The 16,498-nt window shown below is 38.4% G+C and overlaps 1 protein-coding gene across 10 annotated transcripts; it reads left to right on the top strand.

Moving 5' to 3' along the window:
- The first annotated feature begins 1,589 nt into the window (after positions 1-1,589).
- LOC131306908 (membrane-bound O-acyltransferase gup1-like) lies at positions 1,590-14,566 on the top strand. 10 transcript variants are annotated; one of them, XM_058333340.1, is made up of 20 exons: positions 1,590-2,226; positions 3,024-3,311; positions 3,616-3,671; positions 5,794-5,975; positions 6,073-6,121; positions 7,124-7,227; positions 7,368-7,432; positions 8,651-8,721; positions 9,556-9,615; positions 9,715-9,828; positions 10,203-10,327; positions 10,420-10,471; positions 10,659-10,721; positions 10,892-11,001; positions 11,086-11,178; positions 11,282-11,363; positions 13,108-13,185; positions 13,993-14,068; positions 14,175-14,224; positions 14,305-14,566. In XM_058333340.1, the coding sequence occupies exons 2-20, from the start codon at positions 3,209-3,211 to the stop codon at positions 14,344-14,346; spliced, it is 1,575 nt and encodes a 524-aa protein (XP_058189323.1). In that variant the 5' UTR covers positions 1,590-2,226; positions 3,024-3,208; the 3' UTR covers positions 14,347-14,566. The 10 variants fall into 10 exon arrangements, with proteins under 10 accessions (XP_058189323.1, XP_058189335.1, XP_058189327.1 ...); XM_058333352.1 differs by having other exon boundaries at positions 1,602-2,226; positions 3,201-3,311; XM_058333344.1 differs by having other exon boundaries at positions 1,602-2,226; positions 2,974-3,311.
- Positions 14,567-16,498: the final 1,932 nt, after the last annotated feature.

The raw sequence follows: 16,498 nt of genomic DNA, 5'->3' as shown, positions 1-16,498 counted from the left end.
TCGATCATCCATTTACTATTTATCTTTTCGTTTCATCACCTTTTAGCATGATAAAAACCAGTTTATTGCTTTCTGTATCGTAGAACTGTGTAGCTTCTTGTCTGTTGTTTCTATTTTAAGGCCTCTAGGATCCTTCTGGTCGTGTTCCAGAGCCCAGATCATGTGAAGCCACGCACTGACCAAGTATGGCAACTTGCGTACGGGGTCTATGGACTGGCATACGACAGTTTTATTGAATCCAGTGGCTGGCCCTTGCATGACGTTCGAGTCTTGGCCTCCGTTTATGTACCCCACAACTGTTTTATGGGGCAGACTGTTTACTTTGTTGCTCGAAAATCATCTCTGCTGTCTGTAACTGTATTTATTCTGCCATATTGACTGCGTGGTTTGTCCTGGGTGTGCACTGGTCCTTCCAGAGCCCAGAGGGTTGAGAAATAGGAGCTGTGAGTTAAGATTTACAGGCGCACGCCAGTATACCGGTGGCGCACGCAAGTCGTCTCTGCATGCAGTGGCCCGGCCAATGCATACAGCTTCCTCTTGCGTGCCTCGCTCTGGGACAGTGTGTTCCAGTTTGTTTAAAACGCTCATAGGTGCTTGTTCTCAATCTATTATTATCTCTTTCAATAAGTATCATTCACCGTCTTTTGTCATATAAAATACAATTTGTTACAGTTTTCAATCCCCTTTAACTGTTCCCCCACTCTAACTGGCCGAAAATGATTAATGAGAGAAAAATGTAAATATTTTTACAAAATGCCTGAGTAGAGACCGATTTTCGAATCGGGCAAGAGGGGTGCCATAAAACCCTTCCCCTCTCGTAATCTAACTCCTGAACCTCAGATATAGAAGGTGACGACGGACCAGTCTACGTCTTTTCAAAATCAAACAACGTGGCAAACGTTTCAAAGTACGGTTCCTTTGGTGTTTCACCGCAAAACCCGAGTGGCAACTCTGAATTATAAGCGTTTCGCCACGCTTCTCAAAAAGGGCACACCCGATTTTTCTAAAAGACGGAAATTGAAAATTTTGGGGCGTGTGCCCACACCATTCTGCCCTTCTACTAAAACGACGTCATTTAACTCCTCAAAGCCCTTTCCTTTCTCCCTTCTCTCCATTGGAACACAGTCCGTTTGGATGGAGGATTTGTTTTGGGTGGATATAAAATGAGGATGGATTTAAGGGTGTATATATAATAAGGAGAGATATATTAAGAAGTGTGACCCCACCTTTTAAGAAGGGGATTTAAATGGTGAATATGATGGGATAAGATATCAAATGATTTAATTACCTTTAGTTTATTAATTTTATGGATAATAAATGTTAATTTCAGTATTATTAGAATATATACATATTTATCATTAATTTGGGTAAAATAAATTCATTTTATGTTTTAATGTTGAAATCTTAGTAATATTTATTACGATTTTAAAAAAATAAATAAATTAAAACCGAACTTTATAATATAATAAAATAAAATCCTTTAATATAGAAATTTATTTAGGGTGGTTGGAAAAAACATGTGCATGGTAATTTAAAAAAAAACAAAAAATTCATATATACATACAGATGTACGTATACCTTCTTCACCACCTGCAACCAAACCCCCAAATTCCTCCCCAACTGTATACACCCAAATTCCCTAACCTTCACCACCGAAAAACTCAAATTCCGAACCCTCATCTCTCCCTCTCTCAAAAATCTCTTGCATCCAAGCCCTCAAATTTCAAATATTCCTCAAATCTCTTACGATTACAAGGGCAGGAGAAAGCCCTGGCGAAGGAGCAGAGGAACAGGGAGGGCGAGAGGAGAGAGAGAAAGCAAGGGCAACTTTGTCATTCTTCCACGCCGCTTCACCCCTGTCGTTCACAAATCCACCAGAAGGTGGATTACAAATCCGGCCTGAGCTAAATCCGGGTGGGTTTTTTCGCATCCAAACACCCGAGATGAGGAGGGGGTGATGAAATCAGGGCGCTTGCATATCCGGCTGCAAATCCGGCCTCCAAACAGGATGTAAACTCCTTCCTCCTGCTTCTCTCTAGGGTTTGCTCCCCTTCTTCTCCTCTGTTCTCCCCCTCCTCGCAAGAATTGCCCCTACCTCCGACGCCCGACCTTGCTCCCCAGCTTCCATCCCATAATCGGCTCCCTTGATCTGCCGGAGACGCTAGCTCGAGTCCGTCAATCGTCCATGCTTCATCAGAACTTGTATCCCAAATTCATCGTGGTCAGGTAAGTTTCTCCCTCGTTCCACCACCCATCAGAAATTGTATCCCCAATTCGTCGCCGTCCACGCTTTTGCTACTGCCGGCATTGCTTTTTTTGTTTCAATATTGCTACTGATTTTGTGCTCTGAAATTCAACAAACCTTTGCATTTTAGTTTTGTCGCCACAATTCCGTATAAATTTATAGATTCTCAGCATCTAAAATTCTATTAATTTGACTACCACGACCTAGAAGTTCTGATTAATGTATACTTTAGGTTTATGCCCAACCTCATTTACTGCCCATTTGGTGGAATTGGTGAGAAAAGAAAAGAGACTAGGAGGAAAAAGAAAAGAAAGGATTATGATTGGGATAAAAGTAAAGAGAACAAGAGAATGGGAAGGATAATGGTATGGAAAATAGCTAATTATTTCGTTAACTGTTAACCCCTTTTGTTATTTTGTCAGCCCTAAATTTCTTCATTCAACCCTTAAATGTACCAACTGGAACTTGCTAATTAGGTACTTCGTAATCGTCTAGAGTTTAGTCATTTTTGGATTATCCGTACATTGTTTTTTCAAGAATTAAGGAAACTACCATGAAGAAATCCACATTTTTCTTGAGGGGGAGAAGGTAGCTTAGCTTGCTATAATTGTATGATTGGCCAAGGTTTGCCGCCAATATTCTTATCCCAATATCCCTATGCCTAATATTCTTATATTAGCTAGACAATGTGAAAACTGCTAAACTAGCCCTTAGTGTTTGATTTGAAGATTGATGCTGATTTGGTGATTCCAATTATTTTATCCATTCAACATTTCAGAAGTTTTCAAGCAAGTTTGGACTTTGGGGATGTAAAAAGGTTGAAACCATTAAATTGCAGCAGTGGATGATCCAGTTCCAGATGTGGTCAGTCTGGTCCAGTAGTCCAAATTGAAGACAGAAGAGGATCTAATTCTTTTTTTTGGATCCACCACTCTTGTCTGAGTGTCTGGTTCAGCTAACGCCATGAACAACAGCTCTTGGCAGCACAGAGAGCTCATATGCCTCATTCTCTATGCTCTTGTCTTCTATGTTATCATAATTCGTCGCTCCCTCCACCTTTCCCATGGTACTCTCTCGTCTATTTCCATAGTTAAATAACTTAACACTTGTGTATATATACATACACATATATATATATATATAGGAAAATTCTAAAATCAGCCCAATGGGCTGACAATAGTGAGTGTGTGAATGTGTATTAAAGGATACAAAAAGTACACAGAAATGCGTGTTTTCCTTGTCTTCTAATGTGTTTATCGTTGTGTATTTGTTTTCATTTCTTCACTCCCTATCTCTTTTCTGAGATTTGTACATGGATTCGTGTGCTGTCTCTAATTGCTTCTTGATTTGATTCATTGTTTTTGTTACAGATCATTATGGAAAACTTTATGGTTTGCGTCCTGGTTGGATTGGGGGTTGGTATAATGTACGTCCTGTGTTTTTTTTTTTCTTTCGAATTTGTTTCTTTTTGTTCACCGTTCTTACAGTCTTTGTGGATATGGCCCCGCTATTTTGGTTTGTTGCTTATATTTGCTTATGTCTTATGAGTTTATGACGGCTGGAAACCTAGTCGCCAGGAATAAAACTGTCATTTGGGAATATTTGATATGTTAGTGGGAGACAAACTATGGATTAGTTCCATGAATCTTGACTTAAAGTTATTGAGTAATTTGCATTTCATGGACTACATTGGTCTTTGATTAAATAACAGACAACAACAGATATTGAATTGCAGGTTGTTTGAGTTCCAGTGGGTGTTTGAACTAGAACATGGTAGGAGTCTATATTCTGTATTCATGAGGTGGATGATCCGTCAGATGATTTCTCCGTTTCGGGGAGATGGGCAGTAGACTTATTTGTTATTCCATACCAAAATGAAAAATCCATAAAATAAATGGTGGGAAGAAAAGAAGTTAGGAATCTCTACGACGTATACAGCAGTTCCAAATTCAATCACAAAGGTATTGTTGACTTGCATCCGTATAAAACTTCAAAGTGGAGCCCTTAACTATATGTTTAAACTTCGCTTCACACTATGTCCTTACATCATGTGCCGTGGCTGCAAATTACATGAAGAGACGGTTATTCTTTCATGTGAAAATAGGCAAATCTAAGTAGTAGCTTTTCTTAACTTCGATGAAGTTCTAAACTAGATTCTAGGATTGCTTGCTTTCTGGTGTGAGCTATTCTTATCTTAAATCTTAAGCTTACCTCGGCCGAATGCTGGTAAAAAGAGCAATGTTAAAGGTTACAAAGAGAAAACTCTTTTGACTGACTTATATCCGTTTATTATTATCATCTAGACTATGCTTTGTGACGTTTTTTCCACTTCAAACCTAATGGAGTTGTGCTTTATTTAAAGTATTGACATTTTCCAGTGTCTTGATGTGAATAGAAGTAATGCCATGAAGTGGTTTGGAAGAACATTCTTTGGATTTGTCGCACCCATTTGTTGTTTGGATAACATTATGACACTCCTTGCTGCTTAGTTCCGTTTTTTTTTTTATAACTCCGATGCAATCTACGTAGTTGATTGGATTTATGTATTTAACGGTTTGAAAGCAACATTACCAAGCCTTTGGCTCTAATTAGCACAGTGGAAGAGATCATTTTAATCGCATCTCTGAAGCAAATGGTAATGGCATTATGCTAAAGGGGTACAGTGTTTTTGGTAGAGGTTGACTCAAATATGGTTTGGATTTGGGCTACGAGGAGGTAGGAATGTGGAAGCAATCATGAAAAGATGGTCATTCTTGTGACGTATGCCATTGACTTTGTGGTGGAGCTACTGCATGTGGTGGTCTTGGTGGCGGAGTCTGTGGACCCTTGGGTGCTAGCTTTAGTGAAGATGTTGGTGTTGGGTGCTGATACAAGGCCTTTATGGTGGTAGTTTTGGTGGTAGTTTAGGTGCTAGTTCTGGAGTGCAATTCATGAGCAAATACACATTTACTTCGTTTCCACGTGGCATATACACATTGGAGGTACAAATTCAGTGAATCAGCGATGCGGATAGATACAAAAAAACAATCCACTATTTCATCAAAAACGTAAGATAACCACTAGACAGCCTCTTCTATTACTTTAATAGATTGCATGTAACGGCAGGGGGGGTCCCTACTTATTTTCAATCAAGTGGAGGGAGATCAATTTATCTGCAAACTTATTGTCAGGCTGAGCCATGCAAGATTGGTTAATGCCAGACTCTTTTGGACTTCTTACACAGAAAACTATTTCGTTATTTTTACTCGTTGCAACAATTGATTTGCATTTCTCTAAAAGTGTGAAGTATGTTCTTCATCACTTTGAAGCTCTGTTTGGTGGTTTCTTCACTACCCCCAATTACCAAATACATTAGTTTATAGTCTATATTATTTTTGATGATGGTCGAAACAGTACCTGTTCTTGGTAGTATTTTAATTAGCTTTTCTACTTATTATGATACCTGATTGCACTAGTATGTGTACATTATCCATGTGATCATCAAACATACTTTTTCTGCCTAATAAACCTTCCGTCTTATCTTCCCCCCCTTTTTTTTGCTTTTATAGGATGTCTCCGATGCACAATGGAGAAATTTCCATGCAAATTTACCCATTCTTACGGTCATTTTTGGTATTTTTACAATGGTGGCCAATATGATGAGGGCATTCTATCATCTAAAAGCAAAGGGAATGTCAATTGTTTGGCTTTTGATATCTTCGGCTTATTTATCGTACTTGCACGGAGCTTGGTATGTGCCCTATCCACAGTTGTACTAAATTTGTCATCATCCGTTCTTGATTCATTTGCTTCACTAAGTTTCTTTTTCTCTTTCTTCTTCCATGCAGCATCATCTTTGTCCTCTCTATTGCTGTAGTTAATTTTCTCCTAGTAAAGGTGCGTATTTTGCTCATTTTGCATGCACCCTTGTTGTCATTGATTGTTTTGTTCACACATGTTCCTTTGCAGCATTTCTTATTTTGCTCATTTTGCATGCACCCTTGTTGTCATTGATTGTTTTGTTCACACATGTTCCTTTGCAGCATTTCTTCCTGGTTTCAAGTTATTTATGAGGAACATGATATAGAACATCATGGCATGGCCATGTGCAATACAAGCACGGTAACATGCCTGAAAGTAGGTCTTCAGTTCTTTGACCCACAAAGTATGGTTAAAGAAACTGGGGTAGGTCATTGATTGAAGGAATGTATTGGTTAAATTGAAGAGAAACAAAAGAGAGAAGAGGAAAGTAAGGAAAAGAAAAGGGGCAAATGGGCACCTTCTTATCAGTTTAGTCTGAGAAATTCAACAAGTACCCTTTTTCTATTGACAATAAGCTCTAGCACTTCACTTCAACTTGGTGCAGATATGTCTCTCACGCTCAAGCTGAAACCGCTATCCCATTTTCCTAGATATAATGCCTCTCAACCCGAATATGCTTGGTCCTGTCATATTTAACAATATTATGAGCAATACCACATCACTCACATTACAAATTCGTGGACTGTCACAAATTTTTGCTATGATAGAATTGTGTTCTTTTATTCTTTGTGGCCATTTTTACTTTGAAGTTCCACTAATTTCATGATTTTCCCTATTTTTCGGCCAATTGAGAGGCCATCGATCGGGCGAGGGTGGAAGTGGTAAGACTCAAAAACTTGACCCACCCAACGAGGTGGGACTGGGGGAGTTTAGCCATGTTGACTAGCCCCAGCTGAATAATTTTTGAATTTTTTATTGCAAGTCAATGTAAAGTGAATAGGTTGTATACTCGTTCAATTTCGGAAGTTGGAAGAAGTTCTTATTACTCCTTTAGAAAGACTGTAGTCTCTTTAGATTAAAGCTTTTAGCATCCACATCTAATTGTTGTTGTATTTTACCAGATTTTTGTTTCTGCAGATATTTGGAAAGAAAAAGTACTTCCCATTTGTACTTTGGGGTTTCAACATATCTGTTCTTATATGTAACCGTGTTTTTGAGGGTTATCGGTTCTCCAGTATTGGGTGAGTAATATGTTTTTTATTGGCTGGTTGCTTCAGTTCTTATAATATGTTGAGTAATAGTTTAGTGTGATACTTTGGGAAACAATTGCCCTGTTCAGTTTCTGTACTTGCTCGTGATTATGTTTTCTTCTTGTGCCTAGGCAGCATTGGGCTTATTTGGACAACTTCCGGGGTACCTTTAGATGGCATATCTGCTTTAATTTTGGTATTTTCTTTGCCTCTTTCATTTTGTGGAATTTCAGTGGAATTGTGTTCGTACGATTCTCACCTTATGGACGTGAACTTCTTTCATCTTATGGTTTTGCTCATTCTTCTGCTATCATTAAAAATGTTCAAATTAGTTAAATTTCTCACTTCACTCTGCATGCATGTCGTGCTGGCATATATTGCCATGTAGAAGTGTTTCATTTTCTCCAAAATAAAAGTACCCCCATAATGTCATTATTCTCATATTTGGGACACGTATTAGAAAAGGTTTCCACACCTTAATGACATGATGCTTCGTTGTCATTACCACTTCTCCTGTTAATGGGGTGCGGGAGGGCTAGATGGGCACAGACCTCACCTTTGGCATTATTTTGACAGTTGCCATTATGGAAATTTCCTTGGATATATCTTTCTGTAACCTTAATTGGTATCACTGCATGTTACGGAATTCTTGTACTTGTGCTTAGCTATCAGATGTGGCGACTTTGCAAATAGTCTTTTGTTGGAATAACAAGGATGTAACAGTTTTGGTACTATTGAGAATTTTTGTGCGTATTTTTGGGATGGCAAATACTTTGCTGGACAGACCATAGTTGCGATTTCCTTTTCCCCCCCTCTTTTTATGTATTCTCCCAAAGAATGGATTTGGAAATCAGTTCAATTGGATGAAACCTGATATTGTGGGATCATGTTTAAAGTGACCTTACATATCGTAGACATGAAATCTTTCTCGTGACTTCATAAAGAGTTTAATAGAATTTTCCTGATTTATCAAAGTCTTCCGAAAATTTTCGGTCCCCACCATTTGTGGGACTTCCCTTATTTTAAAACATCCAGCGAACCATAAGAAATCGATTGACCTATTGAAAAAATGGGTAGGTAATTGGTTTAATCCTAGAAAGATACATCATAAAATATAGATGGGAGAAATCGTAGTTGCAGTCGCCTTTTGAACTCTGCAAGGCACTTCTCAGTCAGTAAATCTGTTAATTCTTTAGTTTTCAGTTGCCATTTTCCAGCAAATAGGCTGGTCATATCACATCTAATTAGCTCATAACATAATATTGCTTTTATATTAATCTCACTAATGATATCGTATCTGATTGCTTAAACCCATTTGTTTTACTCAGATTTGTCTTCCTTTTGCAGAAGCAAACTCATATATCTTTTATGAATTCCATGTCCGTGCTCTTATTTTGGTTTATCTTGTCGACAGTTACTTTGCGCCAGATAAGCTTTGGGTATGATTATCATTGGGCATGTTGTAGTTCTCGGTTGGATCAAAAGGTATGTTAGGAGTTATATATAGGTTTTAGTATTAGTATGTGAGGTATGGTCATTGTATTCTGTACTCTCCACCATAAACATACGCATTAGGGTTGAACACGTTTTCTCATCTCTATTAACAATACTTGTTCATCTAAAGGTCTTTGTCGGTGTATCTTACCAAGTTGCTTGTTTCTGCCCACTTCAAAATAGCTTAATCTTGAGATTGTCTTGTAAACTGATTCAAAGAAATTGTGTTTCATAGTAGTTCGTGTATCAGTTACTTACTTTCTTTCTCTGGGTTTTCTTCACCTATCCTCGTGATCAATTTCTTGTTGTTCGAACATTTGCGGTTGCAATACAAGTGTTAGATTTTATCTCACATCGCTCATCTAAGCCACCCAAGCTTGGTTAATAAAATCTAGAGGCTACTCCACCTATTGCCAATCGGTTTTAGGTAGGAACCCTCCAAGAAATCTAACATGGTATCAGAGCTAGGTCTCGGGTGGCCTCACATCTCGAGTGAAAGTCTTTGTCATCTCCGTCGCTCGAGTCAATTGCTCAGCTTCTAGTCTCCTAGTCTGTCATCAAGTCAAATCTCCTGGTTTCCTCAATTCGTACCTCCAAGTGCATCCGGGCTGCACGTGAGGGGGAGTGTTAGACTTTATCCCGCATCGCTCATCTAAGCCACCCAAGCTTGGTTAATAAAATCAAGAGGCTACTCCACCTATTGCCAATTGGTTTTAAGTTGGAACCCTCCAAAAAATCTAACAAAATGAATTGATTGTGTCTCTAATTTGATTACTGCTCATAGAGTATCTTTATTTTGATGTTTTCACCTTTCTCCGATTGCAGAAGCACATTCAAAGTTGCCCTAAATGTTCATCAGGACAAACATGCTACCTGCTATTACAGGTTGTCTTTTAGATTCTAGTATTACTGCAATTGCTAAATTGTAGTCTTGCTATTATCTAGACTAATATCTTCTTTTGTATGAACTTCTACTTTCCTCAGGAGAGAAACCTCCAGAACAATAATTTCTCCTTGGCTGTATACCTATGTTATTTGGTATATGCTCCCCTCTATATTGCTGGACCAGTTCTAAGCTTTAATGCATTTGCATCACAGGTATTTTTTTTTCTATATTTTTCTGTTTTTTGGTCTTTTATAGTAACACTGTAACAGTATAACACTCTTGTATTTTTTTGAAATTTCACCATGATGTTTCTTTTATCCCTTTACATGCTTTCCAAGTTCCAAGCGTTTGTGGCCACTTCTTTTTATAATAGGGTCTGAACATTTACATTCATGTTTCTTTTGTTCATGTTGCTGAAACATTTCTCAATTGCCTTCACTTTTAGTTCGAAATTTCTGAAGCTTCCATATTGGACCATTTATTTTCTCTATTGAACGGTTTTTGCCCTTACTTATTGCTTTAGTGTATACCTTTCAGTACATTGTAAATGATCTAATCATAGCGGCGTAATACACTCTTATTGCAGTTAGATACGCCTCAGAAAAATTATTCACTCAGGGAAGTGGCTTGGTATGGGTTGCGCTGGGTTTTTAGTCTCTTACTAATGGAACTAATGACACATTTATTTTACTACAATGCTTTTGCCATAAGGTGGGCCTGTTTTGAACTCCTTACACATTATCCTAAAAGTTTTCTTGTATTGAGTGTTGTTTTCTGACCAAATCATCTTGATGCACCATCAGCGGCTTGTGGAAACAGTTATCTCCCATGGACGTTTTCATCATTGGATACGGGGTAAGGGTCGATTTGTAGGTTGTTATTTTATTGTTGATTTGTAGTTAATGCCAAATAGCTTTGTTTTACTACTCATGCTCTGGCATACTATTCACTAAGCTTTGTTTCAAGCTGAAAATCTTGACTCTCTAAAGCACTGGAATGACATAGCCTTCGCAATTACATCTATGTTTTTACAATGCAACAGGTTCTTAACTTCATGTGGCTCAAGTTTTCTCTAATCTGGCGCTACTTTCGCTTCTGGTCGCTGGTATGTATTTCACTTTTATGCTTCCCCTTTTACTTGTTTCGTCTACTGCAACCACATTTAAGCTATCCTATAGGACCAAACCTAATCTAGCTCAGATCAATCTGATTTTGGCAGAACAAGTTTAGCTATATTATGTTAGGAAGAAAGTCATTTATCAACTTAATCTGCAGATCAGTGGCATTGAGGCGCCTGAGAATATGCCAAAGTGTATAAATAATTGCTACAACTTAAATACTTTTTGGAAAAGTTGGCATGCTTCTTTCAACAAATGGCTTGTCAGGTGAAGCTTTCAGATTTTATCTTAAAGTTCTCTCACATTTATGGTTCTATCTGTCATATTGGTTGTGAATGACTATAATTTCAGGTACATGTACATTCCTCTTGGTGGTTCTCAAAGAAAGTTGCTCAATGTATGGGTTATCTTCACATTTGTCGCCATATGGCATGATTTGGAATGGTACTCTTAGCTTTCGTTATGCTTTCTGTTGTCCGCAAGTGTAGTTTTGTATTTAAGGGGCATACCATTTTAAATCGACTTGGCATGATTGCTTTGGCTTCAGGAAACTTCTTTCGTGGGCATGGTTAACATGCGTATTCTTTGTCCCAGAAATGATTGTGAAATCAGCAGCAACTTCTTTTCAGGTGATACTCTTCTTGTGTAGTCTATCTCCATGCTTTACAGTATGCTCTGAGTTAATGCCCCTCCAATCCTGACACAGATCGTAAAGCTATTGAATTTATGACTAATTTGAATATGAAAGTCAATAGAATTTCAAAGAAATTTACGGGGCTATTTTGCTAAGTGCCTTAGATCGATCTTTCTCGTGCCCCTGGGTATTCTCTATGTACACGCTTGTGTCGGTCATACCCTTTTTGTTGATTTTAGAACATAACAGTAAATATTGATTAGCGATATGATCTGTTATGGTATAGATCTTTTATTTTGTCACTTTTCTGAGTCCTCGAGATAGGAATTCCTACTAGACGGTTGTTATTTTCATTTTTTAAAATCATCTTGAGTTTTTGTTATAGTTCGATATTTTAATCCATTTGAAATTTTTTATTAACACTTCCATATTTTGTCCGTGCATGAGATCATCCTAAACATAGTTTCAATCAGCTTTCTGTCAGGCTCCATTTCTCATCCTAAACACTTCTTAAATGGGCTGGTTGGGTTTGGCTTGTGCTCAGGTTGGATTTGCTTTGGTTAGCAACTCTTATTTTCTGGTAAAGCTTTTGTCAAGGCAACACAAAGCTTTATGCCTACATTAAATCTCACCGGGAAGGTTCAAAGAAATTTCTAAATCAACCAACCTGATGAAGAAGCACTACTTTCTAAGTGTGGTTTTGAGTTGGTAGCATAATTACATGCTTGGGGCAGCAGTCCTTTACGTTTTCAGTCACTTCTTAACTGTCGGGATTCAGATTATCAGCTACTTAGGTGTGGGATTTGCAATTAGGTCTAGGTGATTCCTTGGGAAACAATGAAACGACAAACCCCAAATGTTAGTTCGATTAGGCTCTATTGGGCTCTTTTTCATGGCAAAGCGTCTGTCAGGGTCAAGATGATTTAGAGAATTTGCGCAACATGGAGTTTAGAAATCAAGTTTTAGGTCTCTTGGTGGTTGGGACTTGGGTGATTGAATTAATCGATATTCCCTGTGACTATTTAATGCTCTGTTAGTCTGGGAGTACATGGAATTGAAGTGCCTGAAATCATATGATCTTTCACTTAAATATACATTTCTCTTCCACTCAGACCACTCCTTAGTCAGACTTGGCTTGTAATTCTTTAGCCAAGGCATTTAAAGATATCCTCTGCCTCTTGAATTCACTTTTTTAAATTGGAGCCCTTGTACTATATTTTGAGAATTGATAACATGGTATGTGGATCAGTAGCTCCCAAAGAACTGCATTTTGCGTGGGAATTTTTGAGGGGTGGTTACTCCTTTCCCCGTGTATCATACACATCTGAAAGGTGACTATGGGAAACGTCTACTATCTGTATTTCCCTTAGAATTAGAGTTTGGTTTGGAACTGGCCAGCCTGGTGGCTAATGAGTAGGCCAATTTTTTGGCTGCATTAGGGTAACCGCATAAATCTTGCAAATCAGGCGACCACATATCATTTGCTGGCCTACATATTATCAAGATAATAGAGATTATGGTAACCACATGTTATCTGCTGGCCCGCGCTTTGCTACATTAGGTAAACTATGCTGTTGGATGAAAAACTACGTTCTTTCTTTGCTTTCATCCAACATCATCATTTATCTAGTGTCTAAGTCTATCTGCTGTTGCACTTTTTGTTTTAAATGTTCATTCAGCTAGTACTCCTGTTTCTTTTTTGAACATACTAATTAGTTTGGTCACATGTCTGCTGTCAGGCCCCCGGTGCTTTTGGGGAGTTTGTTTTTCGTGAACTTAGTGCACTTGCCGGTGCTATCACAATAACTTGTCTCATGGTATGTCTACTTACTCTTTTCGCTTCACTAAGAACAGTTTGATGTTGGATGCTTACAATTCTGCTCGTAATGTCATGTCGTTAATAGATTGTGATAGTAGATTATTTCATGGTTGTTTGGTTGGGCGTCGACATCTCAAGTTGATATATGCGCCAATGCCCAGTATAAACTTGGTAAGTTAAAGTCAAGTGGTTTGTAATTGCAACTAAAGCTCATTGGATAAAGCTTTCAACTCGGAACTTGAGAAAAAAGTTTGTGGCGGCGTTTTAGCTAATAGTCGTTCACTGCAGAAAATGATGCCTTGCACATATTGCTTAAAAACACAGTAGCAGCTTGTTTCCCCCAGCTAAGCGGGTTTTCAGGTCTTAAATAGGACTTTGTAAGGGGTGGTGCCTTTGAGACGTGATTCCCAATATTCCGTCACTTCAAGCAAACCCAGAAGTTGAACTTTTCATTCCTGCCACCCCTTTGAGATGTGATTCCCAATATTCCGTCACTTCAAGCAAACCCAGAAGTTGAACTTTTCATTGCTGAAACATTAAATTAGGCAGCTATTCGATTGTGTAATATCTGTACTCTCACAGTTCATGCTTGTGTGATCACAACTGTGCGAAACAACTATTCATGCATGGAATTAGAAATCCAAAATAATTTAAATTCCTCTAAATGCTATGCACCGGAAATGATTCCTTACACGGCTCCCTAAGATCCTACATTTATCCCAGATTTTGCTTTTTACGTGGTTAGCTTTGAGGAAGTTTTACACTAGAATAATCAGAGAGTAATTCTGAACTTCCATTTCTGCAGGTGGCTAACCTTGTTGGTTATGTTATTGGACCGTCAGGCATGAACTGGTTGATTTCTCAATTCCTCCGAAAAGAAGGTTCATGCTCTTACCTATTGTTGTTATTTGGTGAAACAAATATACTGGAGGCTAACATGCTTTTTTTTTTTTATCCGGACTAACATGCTCTTTATGTTTTTCTTAGGCCTACCTACTCTTGGAGGCATGTTTCTTACATTTTATGTTGGGACAAAGGTAGAAAGATAAATCTCATCTATTTCGCAGTTGCCTTGTGAGTTTTAGAAATTAACTCGAGGGGCTGGTTAATTTTGCAGCTTATGTTCCATATCCGTGACACCAAGCAAAGGAAAGACTGAAGTTATAGGTGACAAGGTTTTTATTTATTGCCTAACCGTGCAGAAAAAATACTACTTGCCAGGCCATTTGGAGTAGAAAAGCATGTTTGAAACATTTACATAGCAAATTTTGTTTGGTAACAAATGGTTGTTAGAATTTGCGTTCAACGTTGTGCACAAAATAGGGTATGAACTGAACTGAATTGAATAGTGCTAGAGTATTCGATTCAGTTTCAATGTTTGCCTCGGTTCCTTTTTCCATAATTTTTGCAGATCTCTATATACTTTTCTAGTTAATGATCTGGCAACTTGGTTTTTCGCGGCATTACACAATTGTCCAATCCATTCATTGTACTTGTGTGCAGATTATGAATGAAATTAAATTGGTCTACTAGTTGCCACACACAAAAAAAAAAACATATAGCCAACCCTACTGGTTACGACTGACTTAAGGGTCTAGTCCACCCAACTATTTTTAAAAGCATCTAGTCCACTTTGACATAAATACCTTTACATTAAATACAAATAACTTTACCCCTCCTTTCACATCATCACCGGAAAAGTTGACAGCGCTGGAACGTTTGTCGAAAAACGGTCAGTGCTGGAAATTGACCGAAAAACGCTCATACAGGAATTGAGGTTGGGCATAAACCTAAAGTATACATTAATCAGAACTTCTAGGTCGTGGTAGTCAAATTAATAGAATTTTAGATGCTGAGGATCTATAAATTTATACGGAATTGTGGTGGCAAAACTAAAATGCAAAGGTTTGTTGAATTTCAGAGCACAAAATCAGCAGCAATATTGAAACAAAAAAAGAAATGGCGGCAGTAGCAAAAGCGTGGACGGCGACGAATTGGGGATACAATTTCTGATGGGTGGTGGAACGAGGGAGAAACCTACCTGATGACAATGAATTTGGGATACAAGTTCTGATGAAGCATGGACGATTGAAGGACTCGAGCTAGCATCTCCGGCAGAACAAGGGAGCCGATTATGGGATGGAAGTTGGGGAGCAAGGTTGGGCATCGGAGGTAGGGGCAATTCTTGCGAGGAGGGGGAGAACAGAGGAGAAGAAAGGAAGCAAACCCTAGAGAGAGGCAGGAGGAAGGAGTTTATGTTCCAGTGGAGAGAGGGGAGAAAGGAAAGGGTTTTGAGGATCTAAATGACGTTGTTTTAGTAGAAAGGGCAGAATGGACTATCCCAAACATGGTTACCATGTATTGGTGATTAAAATAGGAGATACCATGTAGTATTTGTCATTTGAAGACTGGTGACCATGGAACTGGTAATAAAGCCCAGTGTGCTCCACCTGTCGGTCATTTTCCCTACGATGAAATGACAAACATAGTAAAACAACTTGGACAAGAATATGTAACATCACTTCCAATCAACATCCGTAGAAACCATCAAGGGGTTTGGGAGTGAGAGACAGTGTTCTAGTTGAACACAAACACTATTATATGTCTGAGCATAATGTCATATTCTTCAAGTCGTGTCGCATAAACCAATCATATCAGTCAACAATGTGGATGGATTTAGTGTGGAGAGATTTGGTGTTCATTTTTCTGTTTCTTTTACTACGTGCTAAGCCTGCTTAATTGTCAAGTTTGAAGGGATAACAAATACTCCTGGCTAATTGATTTTGCTGTACTTCACCAAATTACTATACCATCCAGAGTACAAAACCATGGAAGTGCAGTAAAAGTCAAGCTATCTGGGGCACACCCTGATCTAGATTGGATTCAACAACCCACATTTTTTTTTTCCCCTTTTGGAACAGACAGAATCCCACAAAGTACCCCTTGAACATGGTATTGCTCGTGCCCGACTGTGATTTACGCTATCGTAAGAAAAAATTACCTACATGTAGTTGAGGATTCGTTATAACCAGTTTAGAAAAAGGGAAAGGAAAGATGCTCGGAACGCTGGATAAGTCCTTTCTGTCAATGAAAGTAAAACCATGATAACTGCACCAACCATACGTGAGTGAAACTCTAGCTTTGATTAGATTCATAAGAATGTGAGTTTCACATAGCTATGTTGGATCTAACAGTTTCGCAGAAGCACTAAATCCTCTGTGAAACTAAGGATGCATCAAACTCCCTATCAGTAAATTACAACAGATCTTTCTGAATAACCGTGCATAAAAACACGCGCGGAATCTTATCAT

Source organism: Rhododendron vialii, chromosome 1a (genome assembly GCF_030253575.1).
Source record: "Rhododendron vialii isolate Sample 1 chromosome 1a, ASM3025357v1".
Lineage (NCBI taxonomy): Eukaryota > Viridiplantae > Streptophyta > Magnoliopsida > Ericales > Ericaceae > Rhododendron > Rhododendron vialii.
Note: the sequence above shows the minus strand (reverse complement) of the source record. Positions and strands in the feature narration are given on the sequence as shown.

Bases quoted from the DNA above. Each gene is read 5' to 3' on its own strand.
- LOC131306908 (XM_058333340.1), top strand. From the start codon at position 3,209: ATGAACAACAGCTCTTGGCAGCACAGAGAGCTCATATGCCTCATTCTC. The intron at 5,976-6,072 runs GTATGTGCCCTA...TCTTCCATGCAG, and splicing joins TCGTACTTGCACGGAGCTTG to CATCATCTTTGTCCTCTCTA. The intron at 10,722-10,891 runs GTATGTATTTCA...CTTAATCTGCAG, and splicing joins ACTTTCGCTTCTGGTCGCTG to ATCAGTGGCATTGAGGCGCC.